The 12,502-nt window shown below is 45.9% G+C and overlaps 1 protein-coding gene across 3 annotated transcripts in view; it reads left to right on the top strand.

Moving 5' to 3' along the window:
- Positions 1-9,656, top strand: part of CHD4 (chromodomain helicase DNA binding protein 4) — a 27,749-nt gene extending 18,093 nt beyond the window's left edge. For all 3 annotated transcript variants that reach the window (XM_079960213.1, XM_079960214.1, XM_079960215.1), the window contains exons 28-40: positions 219-307; positions 462-595; positions 871-1,015; positions 1,215-1,380; positions 1,659-1,786; positions 2,198-2,324; positions 2,509-2,586; positions 2,685-2,822; positions 2,920-3,028; positions 4,250-4,382; positions 5,317-5,512; positions 8,811-8,986; positions 9,151-9,656. In XM_079960213.1, the coding sequence (XP_079816339.1) occupies positions 219-307; positions 462-595; positions 871-1,015; positions 1,215-1,380; positions 1,659-1,786; positions 2,198-2,324; positions 2,509-2,586; positions 2,685-2,822; positions 2,920-3,028; positions 4,250-4,382; positions 5,317-5,512; positions 8,811-8,986; positions 9,151-9,168 (1,637 nt within the window). In that variant the 3' untranslated portion in view covers positions 9,169-9,656. The remainder of the gene's footprint in view (positions 1-218; positions 308-461; positions 596-870; positions 1,016-1,214; positions 1,381-1,658; positions 1,787-2,197; positions 2,325-2,508; positions 2,587-2,684; positions 2,823-2,919; positions 3,029-4,249; positions 4,383-5,316; positions 5,513-8,810; positions 8,987-9,150) is intronic.
- The last annotated feature ends 2,846 nt before the right edge of the window (positions 9,657-12,502 follow it).

Below are 12,502 nucleotides of genomic sequence, written 5' to 3' on the forward strand. Positions count from 1 at the left end.
CAAACTTTAGAGGGCTGCTGGGATTTAATAATTGTTAGGGTGCGTTGAGAAACATCCTGCCTTGAGCTCTTTGGAGGAAAGGCCAGGTATAAATTGAATAAGCGAAACAGATTGGAAGCTCTTTATATGATTGCTATGCTTTTCCTTGCATACTAAACTCCATCTGATTCAATATAGTGTCTTAAACTGGTACTTCTCCCTTTTTTCTGTCTTGCCAGCTGCTCGCCGGCCTAGTCGGAAAGGCCTGAGGAATGACAAAGACAAGCCCCTACCCCCACTCCTTGCTCGTGTGGGAGGCAACATTGAGGTAATTCTTAAGAGTTTTATACTGAGGGTTTGGCATAGAAATCTTCCAAATTAATAAAATCAGATCCTTTGTGGAACACTTGAGCCTCTATGCTTGGGGGGGGGGGGCTGCTGCTGCTGCATCTAAGCTTTTTCTCTTTCTTTTTCCTGTTCAGGTTCTGGGCTTCAATGCTCGCCAGCGGAAGGCCTTCCTCAATGCCATCATGCGCTATGGGATGCCACCTCAGGATGCCTTTACCACCCAGTGGCTGGTGCGGGACCTCCGTGGGAAGTCAGAAAAGGAGTTTAAGTGAGTCTGGCGTGCTGGAGGGAGGAGGTGTAGCTTGTAATGCCCAAGAGAGAGTGGAATTAGGGGAACAAACTTTGCTTAGCCATGTCTGGTCTGGGGAATGATGGAATTTGACAGTCTCTGGAAACCAAGCTAGTTTGAGTGGAATAAGGGAGATTGCTGGCCGAGAACTTGCACACACTTTAATTGTGAGTCTTGCTGGGGAATTACTTGCATCGAGGGTTTATGCAGTCATGATGCTACCAGTCTCTTTAACGCTCCCTGCCCTCCTTCAGGGCCTACGTCTCTCTCTTCATGCGCCACTTGTGTGAGCCAGGAGCGGACGGTGCAGAAACGTTTGCTGATGGTGTCCCACGCGAGGGCCTGTCCCGACAGCACGTCCTCACACGAATAGGGGTCATGTCTCTCATACGCAAGAAGGTGGGTATTAAAACAAACTTTTTAGAGACCTCTAGATGGCACTTAGCCTCTTATATGCATTATATTCATTGGATGGACTAATCGGTGATCCCTTTTGCCTCTCAGTTTCTATTTTTGGAGTTCAGAAGGACACTGATGCATTTCATTGGTTCTGACTTGGAACGACTAAAATGTGTTTTCCATGTCCCCATCCCATTAGGTGCAAGAGTTTGAGCATGTGAATGGACGCTGGAGTATGCCAGAGCTAGCAGAGATAGAGGAGAACAAGAAGCTTTTGCAGCCCAGCTCACCTTCCCCCAAGACCCCAACTCCCTCTACGCCAGGAGACACACAGCCTAATACCCCTGCCCCTGTTCCTCCACCTGGTGAGAGCCCTGCGTTTGTGTTTTTGTTAAAAGAGCCCCGTCCAGCCTTCAAAGCTGCTCCTCTTTCCAGCTGTGACAGAGGACTTGGGGCGGACGTAGATCAAACCAACTCTTAATTTAGGAGGGCTTCCTGGAGCTAAGGCTAGCCCTCAAAGGCACAAGAGGACATTGCTGTGGATTGTCTGCATGGGAGGAGGGAATCAGAGTATAGAGACTTTCTGAGTCCCAAGTGGTGTGTGCTGAAAGCTGCTTCTGCTTTCTCCCCTACTGATTTATAGAGGAGGCAGTGAAAGTAGAAGAAGGGGCCACTACCAAGGATCAAGGGGAGCCAACAGAACCTGAGAAGGAGACGAGTCCCACTGTTGTTGCTGCTGCTACCACTGCTGAGAATGAAGCCCCGGTTGAGGTGAGCTTCAAGGGTTTTCTTCATGTTGCTGCTAAATAAATGCATTTCTTCTTCTGATCTTTGGAATACTCTGCTGATGACTGAGGTTCTTCAGCTTTCAAATGCTGTTATCCCCTGGCCATATTGTCTTTGGGAGAAGGGGAGGGAAATGCGGCTTTTAATCAGTTATTCCTCCACACCTACTTCAGGATTCTGAAGAGAGACATCTATTTTGAAAGGTAAATGCTTTGTTTTTAAAAATGCAAAACTCCATAAAGCAGTGAACAGTGTCCATGGCTGGGAGAGAGTCATTTGTTATTGTGGCTGAATATGCTGTGAAACCTGACCACAGAGGTTGATATATTTTCTTACACGCCACTGGGTAAGATTCTCAACCCCCCCCTTTTCTTTCTTTTTCTCTTGCCCACTCAGCAGGCTCCTCCTGCAACAGAGACCCCCGCACAGGAGGCTAAATCCCCTGTGAATGCTGTGGAAACTGAAGAGAAGAAACCAGAAGAAGTAGAAGTGAAAGAGGAGCCAATGGAAACGGAGAGCAAAGGTATGGCTGTTAATTCATAGATTAATGTGCAAGACATATGGCATTCCAGAGCATGGGGGGCTCTCTGGTGTTGATGTCAAGGAGAGTTCAAAGGGCTACCAAGATTAACCTGGTTGGGACTGAATTAGCCACTGCTTAAATCAGGATGGATGCATTCAATTCTTAAAACCTTCCTCTCCTGCAGCTGACATAGAGAAGGTGGAAGAGAAGACGCCTGCGGAGTCAAACCCTGAGCCTCCAACAATTAACCTTGAGGAGAAGGGTGAGCATTCTAGGCATGGCTGGTATGGCCTTGGCTGTGCATACTGTCGCTGCGGAGATCCGGGGACTAACCAACAAGTTCTTTTCCCCCCTAAACAGAGGAAAAGAAAGAAGACGACAAGAAGGATGTCGTGATGCTGCAGAATGGGGAGACACTTAAAGAGCCTTCTGAAGACCGGCACAAGAAAGCCATGAAGCAGCGGTTCATGTTCAACATTGCAGACGGAGGCTTCACTGGTACTGGCAGGCCGAGGGTGCAGCTGTTGACTGTGGGGAAGCGAGGTCTCACTTGGTTATGAGAAAATTAATTTTCTGACATTGTTTCCTCTTGCAGAGTTGCACTCCCTGTGGCAAAATGAAGAGCGAGCAGCTACCGTTACCAAGAAGACCTATGAGATCTGGCACCGGCGCCATGACTACTGGCTCCTGGCAGGAATCATAAAGTATCCTTTCTCCAGCCCTAGGCTTTGAGTGTGGCCCCGTGCAAAGGGCTTCAGTGGGTCCTAAACTGCCATTGCAGCTTTGTCTGCGTTCGTCCACTGCATTTGCCACTTACTATTCATATTCCATCCTTCTTCCAAAAAGATAAGCAGCACAGTACATTGAGTTACCTCACTTTAGCATTGCAACATTTTTACTCGGTAGGTTAAGATGGGAGCAACTTCCCCACATTTTGCATGCTGTGGTTGTTTGACTGAACAGGATTTGAACCCAGGTTTTCACATATCTGAACCTGGCTCTCCCAGAATGAATGCATTCTGCATGTTGCAATAATACATACCAACGTATGTATGTGCACTCAGTTGCTTGCATTAGGATACTGTACTCTTTGCCACTTGGCTTCTGAAGGATTTTCAGGTTTCCTGCTTAGCCCTGCTGCAATTGCTGCTGTTCCTGTGTCATTCTCATCATCTATTAAGGCAATCTGCCTGCTCTGTCTGGCAAGCTCCACTTTGCCATTGTATAGTAGCTTCATCCAAACAGAGAACTGCTCTCTGGTGCAGGCAGGCTATGCTCCAGCAAATTTTGCAGCAGTGGTTTGGCAGGAGGAGCAGTAGAATGAAGAAAGCTGACCTAGGGAGGTGAGCAGCTAGGAGGGTGATCGCATTAGCACCTGCTTCGTAAATCTGGGGCTATGGGAGCCTGGTACATGACTTGCATCTTCTGAAAAATCTAGGGGACTTCTTCCTATTTAAAAAAGAACACTTTCTCAAAACTGAATCTTAATGCCTCAAGAACCGCCTCTCCCCAAATGAAATGACCCAGCCCCTGTGATTATTATCTGAGGCTCTTCTTCGTGTGCCTTCTCCAAGAGAGGTCTGTAGGGCAGCAATACAAGAATGGGCCTTTTCTGTTGTAGCTTCAGCTGTTTGTGGAAAAATCTCTCCAGGGAAGCTCGCTTGGCACCTTCGTTACATATCTTTAGGCATCAGGCAAAAACTTTCCTCTTCTCCCAGGCCTTTGGCTAATTAAAGACTCTGGCCTTATAAACTCTAGTGGGGGTTGTTTGTATGGTATGTATTTTTGTACACTGCCCTATGGTCTTCAGAGATGTAATAAATAATAATATCACCACTAAGACACTCGATGAGTGTTAAAAGCAATGTCAATTGCTGGAACAGTGCATTTCCAAAATTATTTTTTCTGAGCTTGGCCAACTTCAGCCACGGTTACGCTCGCTGGCAAGATATCCAGAACGATCCTCGTTACGCCATCCTCAATGAGCCTTTCAAGGGTGAAATGAACAGGGGCAACTTCCTGGAGATAAAGAACAAATTTTTGGCCAGGAGGTTTAAGGTGAGAAGCTATGAATTAAATGCTATATATCAGTGGTGGCTTGAGTTTTCTCCAATGAGCAAAGTAGCTTGTTTTCCTCTAGGCTTTCTAATTAAGACAAGAGAACTCTGTAGATACATGTGGATTTGAATTAAACATTGTGAAAGTCATGGCATTTAAACAGAAGCAAAACTGAATGGAGATCCTTCTGATCTGCTCTTATGGAGACGGTCTCTCCCACAAACTCACACCAATATATATTTTACACAAGATAAGTAAGCTTTTTAAAATATGCGGGCCTGTTTGCCATAGCACCTTTCTTAAACAAACAAACAAAATACCTGTTGAGGGGCTGAGTGGCTTCATGCTATATGCACCTGGTACAACTGGAGCAACACACTGAACTATAGATCCCAGTAGCACAGTGGTAATTCTACAGCTAGCCTTTAGCTACAAGTCTCTCCAAATTTGTGTATTCTGTTTCAGGATATGTTGCAAATGTCAAAGGGGTGAATCTGCTCTTATCTTCTTGACCTAATTGTACCAGTACAAGGCTGTACTATAGCTGGCATAGGCACTAGGGGTTGGTTCTTTGCATGCAGTATTAGCTACTGAACCCATGGTTTTGTTTTGGTTTAAAGAATAAATTGTGTGGCAGTACAAGATTGCATAAGCTATGCAACCATTCCTCATAGGCTTGCAGTAAACTTTGTGGTGGTATGCCATTTCTGAGGGAGTTTAGTGTATGGATATATTTCTCCTTATGGCAACACTATTGATCTTTCTAATACTGTGCGTAAGCATGTCGAGACAAGAGTCAGCAATTGGCGTGGACCCTGCAGAGGAAGCTGCGTGGCTCAAGTGAGAAAAGGCCTCCCTTGTTCTGGGAGGGAGCCTCGCAGCAGTTTGAAGAGCTGGACTCAGGATCCTGTGGTTTTTTTTAATTCTTTTGCAGCTGCTGGAGCAGGCACTTGTGATCGAAGAACAGCTAAGGAGAGCTGCCTACCTGAACATGTCAGAAGATCCATCCCATCCCTCCATGGCCCTGAACACCCGTTTTGCTGAGGTGGAGTGCCTAGCTGAGAGCCACCAGCATCTATCCAAGGAGTCTATGGCTGGAAACAAACCAGCCAACGCAGTGCTTCACAAAGGTGAGGAGTTGGCAGGAGATCACATGGAGTGAGGGCAGACTTCTGTTGTGTGCCACTGGCCCCTTCCCCCCGCCCCACCTCATCCCGCCTCCCTCCACCCCCCCCCCCCCCATTGCTTGTGTCTTTCTAAATGTGCAACTTCTCTTTCTCTTCTAGGGGAGGAGGGCAGCTAGTGTTGGGGGGGAAACCCTCCTCCAGGTTCAGAAGGCAAACTCCAATTTTAAAACGAGGAAGAGGGGCTTTAATTCCCTTACATCCCCAAATGATTTTGGGTTTGGGGAGGCTCCAGCAGAACCTGGTTGTCTTGCAGTCACAAAGCAACGAAAAGCGAGATGACGTAACTTTGCTGCAGGAAGCAGGAGATGGGTCAGGGTTTATAGGTCAGATCCCACTGGTTCTGAAGGGGAATGTCCTGGCATGACCAATGAGAACATGTTTGGGCTGGTGCCATCATATGATTGCAGCCGAACATTGCTGCACCACAGGCTTCTCTCCTTCACACCCATTACTTGACGGAGAGGATTCAATGGGAGGCAGTATAGCCTCTCTTCAACAAAAGGGCACAAAACAGTTGTGGAAATACAGGAAGGCCAGGTAACAACCCCCAAGGAAGGCCCCCTACTGCAGAGCCCACTCTCTGGGAAAGATGCTTCCATTGCCTGAGGCAACCATCCTTTTTCTTCCCTCCTCCCCATTAAAGGGGAGACCATTCCCCCCGACACACACACCTTTATGCAGTGGATCAAAGTGTTTCTTCTGCCTCTTACTAAAAAGAAATGCACTCTTGAGAGAGTGTTTAGGAGCAGGAATCCCTCATTCCATGGTAGAAGTGATAGTACTCATTTTTCTCATACCTGCTCCAGGGGCAGAAGTGCCACTCCCTGACGAGGTAGAAGGTGCAGTACATCTTGGGAACACATTCTTTTATTATTGCCCATGGGGATAGGCACTATGTACATGGCCAGAAAGGAGAGAGCTTCTCTCAGCTACTGAAGACATCCCACAAGAGTGGACTCTTTCCCAAGTTGGACCCCCCTACAATGATCTTGCTTCCAAGGCAGTGCTCTTCTGAAGCAGATGAGTTGTTGATAGACCAGCAGAACCACAAGTCTGGATCTCCCCTGTCAGAAATGTGGGGTTCCTCGGCTATGACGCTAAGATAATCTTGCACAGAGTTCATTATCACTAGAACCACCTTTTCATGAGTCTCTGTGATGCTAGACAAGGATGGCTTGGAGAGATAAATGCTGCCTTCAGTGGGAGTGTCTCTTGGTGATTCATCTCTGGACCCTTACATAACTAGGTAACAGATTCATGGCCTCCAAAAGGGCTGCCTTGAAGAACTCTGTTGCTAAGGTGTAAATTCAAAGTCTAAGGCCTCTGGAGGCAGTCTTTAGTAGAAAGTAAAGCTTCATAGTGCACAAATAGATCTTCCAAACTATGTTGTTGTTATTTTTATGTCTTAAAATGGGCATTAAGTCCATCTTGCAACAATAGCAGATCTAAAGAAATCCAAAACGGGTTGCAGCTCTGGAAAGAAGTCCAAACTTAGGCAATCTATTGTGCCCCACCCCTTTTCCTGCAAGAGCCTGATGGCTGGAAGCCACCTGAAGGAATTCATGGACATCTGAACAACCATCACCAATGGATAATGAAATTAATCTCCAGAAGCTATGCTTTAAGATTCACCAAGATGCCAAGACACAGATTTTAGGGAGGAACTCCTATATATCCAGCAGTACCTTCAAAACATCACTGGATTTCCAAAGTGCTGGAAATCAAGGCCAAAAACCCGTTCCTGTCTCAGAAAGGCGAAATGGTTTTCTTTTTTTACACTCCTGAAGAAAAATGGTGAAACACACTGACTATGCTGGATACTAAAGCATGACAAGCAGTTCCTGGACAAGTTTCATATGCTCCTTTCTTTGTCTGAGGCCGTGTATCCCTGCTCAGTGTCATCCTGGCCGACCTTCACATCCTTAAGAGCAGACATGCAGGTGCTTTCGTTTCAGCTGCAGGAACCAATAATAACAAATTTTATGCCAAACCCTTTGCTCTTCACCAGGATCCCAGTGGTCTTAAAGTGGAAGGATGACCTACTTATCTGTTCTCCATCTCTCTGGCATTGTCCCCAAGGTGTGGCAACGACCGTCTCAACACTACAAAGACGTTTATTCTTAATCAGCTGCGTGAAAATCTCATTAGATTGATCTTTTGCTTCTCAACTAGGGAATGTGAATATCCTCATAGATTGAGTCTCTCCCAGTAGGAAGACTTCTGCAAGCATGCTAGTAACAGTCCTCCACTACTGTCCCAAATCACATCTCCGCTGTCTGCCCAAGCCCTCAGGGACCAATTTCATACACCTCTTAACTCCTGTGGGGGTAGGGTTTTGCTACAGACCTTTGTCTGTCATGGAATACATGTTATGCCTGCAGGACTTTTGAGTACTCCGTAGACAACACGCTGTCCATTAAGCAGCAGAGGTCTTACCTGTCTCAACCAAGAATACTTCATAGGGCAAGAAAGTGCCTACAGCTTCCTTGGAATGCTGGAAAGAGTCAACCTAGAGAACTCTTCAGCAACTTGGCAGGTTTGCAAGACTGTTTTTGCTCCTTCTGTAAAGGGGTACTGTTTCCTCTCCATCCTTCAGGGAGAGCTCTCTCCTCTTAAGAGAGATGAAAAATTACCACATGGATTTCAATGCCTGACTTTACCAGACACTGTTAAGACACATTTTGCCTAAGTTGAGATGGTCTTTGGGTGAGAGATTTCCATATATGGCTGCATATCCTTTGGAAGTGACAGAGTACAGTAGTTTCCAGACAGGAACCTCTCTTTTTAGCAACCTAATGCTACCTGCCCTCTCCTCCCCACCCCAAGGTTGAGAAGAGGAAATTCTGTACTTCCCTGTGAATTTCTGTTCTCCTCAAGGAAAAGAGGGCAGCTACGTCCATTCTGCGGTGCTATTCCACCTTGTAGGCTCCCAAATGCAACAATAGGGGAGGATTGCTTCTGAGATGACTGAAGCCACCCCTTATGTCGTGCGCTCTCCATATAGATGTAGAGAACTGTTTCAGATTTCAGCTGTTGGTTATATAGCTAGTTTCTAGTTGGGCTTAGGTGCATTCTCAGTGTGGGAGTAGTTGGGGAGGGGGTTGTCCTGCCTCCTTGAATCCAAAATTGGAGCCTGCCTTCCTGGCCCTAGAAGAGAGGCTTTCCCCAAAGACTAGCTGCCCCCCTCCCCTTACGGAGACCAAATTCACAGGTAAGTCTAGAATTTCCTTTTTTCTTCCAGTGCTGAAGCAGCTGGAGGAGTTGCTGAGCGACATGAAGGCCGATGTGACGCGGCTACCCGCCACAATTGCCCGCATTCCTCCAGTGGCTGTGCGCCTCCAGATGTCGGAGCGCAACATCCTCAGCCGCTTGGCAAACCGTAGCAGTGAGCCTCCTCCGCCACCGCCACCCCAGCAGGTAAGCATCCGGACCTGCTACCTTTCCCTTTCCACCCTGACCCTGGCCACGAACCGGAGGGAGGGGGCCCTTGGCGACTGCCCCAGGTTGGGTGGGTTCTGCAGGAAATACACAGCACTTAAGAAGCTCTTGTTCCTCTCTTTTTTTTTTTTTTCCTGCCCTAGGTGGCTCAGCAGCAGTGAAACGCTTGCCCAGTGCTGACAACCCAGTGATTCAGCTGAAGTGACATACACACACCCTTGTTTGAATTCTGACCCCCTTCCCCCCCTCTGCCTGGCACTCCTGATCAGATGGTGTCCTCCATGCTGCATGGGGGATGTGGCTGGAGAAAGGAGGAAGTGCAATTCTCCATAAGCTGCCAGTTGCACTTGGGTGTGATAAGGGGACATTGGACGGACTCTGTACATAGTGACTGCTGGAGGCTGCAGCGCCACATCTGTTACACAGACCTGGCTGCGACGCGCATCACCTTGGCCCACACTTCCTTGATTTTAATTTTATTTTGAGTTTGTTTACCAAGACGAGTGCAAGCAAAAGTCAGGACAGACACAGCTACCTCCATCAAGATCCTTTTAATACAAAAACTGACTGGACTTGTCCTCTGAAACAGCTGGAAAAAAGACAAAAAAATCTTGATAAAAGTTGAAAATAAAGGTTTCCTTGTATTTTATTTGGCTCTGTCAAAGTATTTGGGAGCTATGGGGTTTTCTTCTACATTTCAATTCACTTTCTGCCAGGAGAGCCTACTCATACAAGCAGCCATGAGCGATGTAATTTTTATAGCTTTAAAGTGAGCAAAGCAAATCCCAGACTGGTCCAAGTACTTACAGATGACCCTGCATTTTGACTGGTGTTGAGCCCTCCCAAAAGGTCTCATCAAAATAAATTTTGATACATGGTCTTGCCCTATCCCAACAAAGCATGAAAGACTAATCAGAAATGGAAATCAGAATGTTAAGATATACCTACTTCATAACCTAAAGCATAGCCTACATAAGATGTAGTAGTAACAAATGAAAGATAAATTTAGCCTAATGTTTAATATCTGAATATTCCTAGGTGGACCATGACATTGAGGCAGCCTGTAACTGACATTATCAAATCTGAACTTGATGGCATGGCTGAATTCCAAGCAAATTACAAACAGCCCCTATACATTAAGTCTACATTACCAAACATATATTAAGTTATTGAATTGCCTACGACCTATTTTGTTGTCATGCACGTATAATGCTTGGTATGGGCTACAAGTTAAATGCAAATCTGCAACTTGCAAGAAAATAAAATCATAAGAAGCCCAAAATAATTGATGCTCCTGGAATGTGGAGGTCTGCCTCTACACATAACTAAAAAATGGGGGGCAGTAGAACAGCCCCCTCCCACAGTTCAAGGCCATCTGTTTGCACTAGAAAGCATTCTAGTATCAGCAGGGGCCAATATGGCACCCCGGTAAATGATGAAGTTGGCAAACCGAACTAGATCCTTCATTAAGGATAGAAATTTTACACCAAAATCTGAATACAGGCAGGGAATGGACACTCTTCAGCAGGAACAGCCCACCCAGGAGACAAGGTAAGGTGACCAACTCAGGTGGCAGGATCCACAGGGGCAGCAGATCCTGATGTAGATCATCAGCTATGATTAAATGGGCACAAGATATCGGTCATGATATTATGTTTGCTGACTGGGAACAGTTATGGACCACCGGTATTAAATTTACTGCATGTAATGCCTTAAAAGAAAATATTATGAAAATGATCTACCGATGGTACATGACCCCAGTCAAGCTTGCAAAAATATATCATTTGCCTAATAATAAGTGTTGGAAATGTAATGAGACTGAAGGCACTTTCTACCACCTTTGGTGGACCTGCCCAAAGGTTAAAGCTTTCTGGGAAATGATCTATAATGAAATTAAGAAGGTCCTTAAGTGGACTTTTCCTAAGAAACCAGAGGCTTTCCTCTTGGGCATGGTGGGCCAAATGGTGCCAAGGAAGGATAGGATTTTCTTTATGTATGCCACTACAGCAGCAAGAATTCTACTGGCAAAGTATTGGAAGACGCAAGAACTACCTACTCTGGAAGAATGGCAAACAAAGGTGATCGACTTTATGGGACTGGCCGAGATGACGGGCAGAATCCGGGACCAGGGGAAAGAGACAATGGAAGAGGACTGGAAGAAATTCAAAATATATCTTAAAAATAATTGTAAAATTGAGGAATGTTAAGATGTCAGGGGGTAAGAAGTCAAGAATTGCAGCAGTAAATAAAAAACTTAAGAAATTTTTGATGAAAGGGAATTAAGACAATGGACCTAAGGGTTGCTAAAGAATTATTAAATAAAGATGCAGGGTCGGGGAGGTATGGGGAAGTCAAAGAAAAAAGGGCATGAACCGATGAGCTTGAAGTTATACTGTTTTATATTCTTTATTATTTGTGTGGAAAATTAATAAAAATTATTATAAAAAAAAAAAGCAGATCCTGATGTAGATCTTTTATTTCCCCCTTGTTCCATGTAGCCCTTCACTCACCCTTCTTCCCTGGCTGGGAGGGTGGCACTATTTTGTGGTTCACCTCCGTTGCCAAAATGTCCTGGGCCGGTCCTGCTTTTGAGGAAACAAAAGTAGGGGCTGGTGGCCGTCTCCAGACAAAATCCCCTATTCTGGGTTCCCTCCATCTATGGCAGGGGTCAGCAAACCTATTCAGCAAGGGACTGGTCCACTGTCCCTCGGACCTTGGGGGCTGGGCTAAATTTGGGGAGGGGATGAATTCCTATGCCCCACAAATAACCCAGAGATGCATTTTAAATAAAAGCACACATTCTACTCATGTAAAAACACGCCGATTCCAGGACCATCCACGGGCTGGATTTAGAAGGCGATTGGGCCGGATCCGGCCCCTGGGCCTTAGTTTGCCTACCCATGATCTATGGGGACAAGCTGCTCAGCTGCCTAGATTGTAGATCAAGGGGGACACAAGTGCATTTCTTGAACTGCCAGTTTCAGTCACAAACTTTCTTATGGGGTGAAGGGACAGCAAGCAAGGGCCTGCCTACTGAAAAAAGCCAGGATTTTACTGGAGCTGTGATTGTGTAGTAACTTACAACCCAGCAAGAAAAGTGAGTAACAAAGGTTCCCACGCTTTCCAACCCAGTGGGTCTTAAATCCGTGTCAAAAAGTGCTTAATTTTTAATATGGAGCTTTCAAATTTGCCTGCAAGCCAATGCAGCCCAGTGACTTAGGACAGTCCTCCAATATGGCCAGCGAATAAAACTGCATATCTGATGCAGTAATAAGGTTTGATTTGCCACTTAAATCCCTTAACACCTTTCAGTTTGCGACAGGAGTCAAAGTACAGTAAGCCCGCAACTGATACACATTTAACTTTTGTGCATTCAGTTTAAGGCATATGGCAAAAAATATATAAGAATTAAAAAGGGGCGGGTGTTACGCGCTGCTGCCCCCAGTAACAAATCAAGGTCATGAAATGAAATCCTGGTTTTTTTCTCCCCTGGGC

Source organism: Podarcis cretensis (assembly GCF_951804945.1).
Source record: "Podarcis cretensis genome assembly, chromosome: 17".
Lineage (NCBI taxonomy): Eukaryota > Metazoa > Chordata > Lepidosauria > Squamata > Lacertidae > Podarcis > Podarcis cretensis.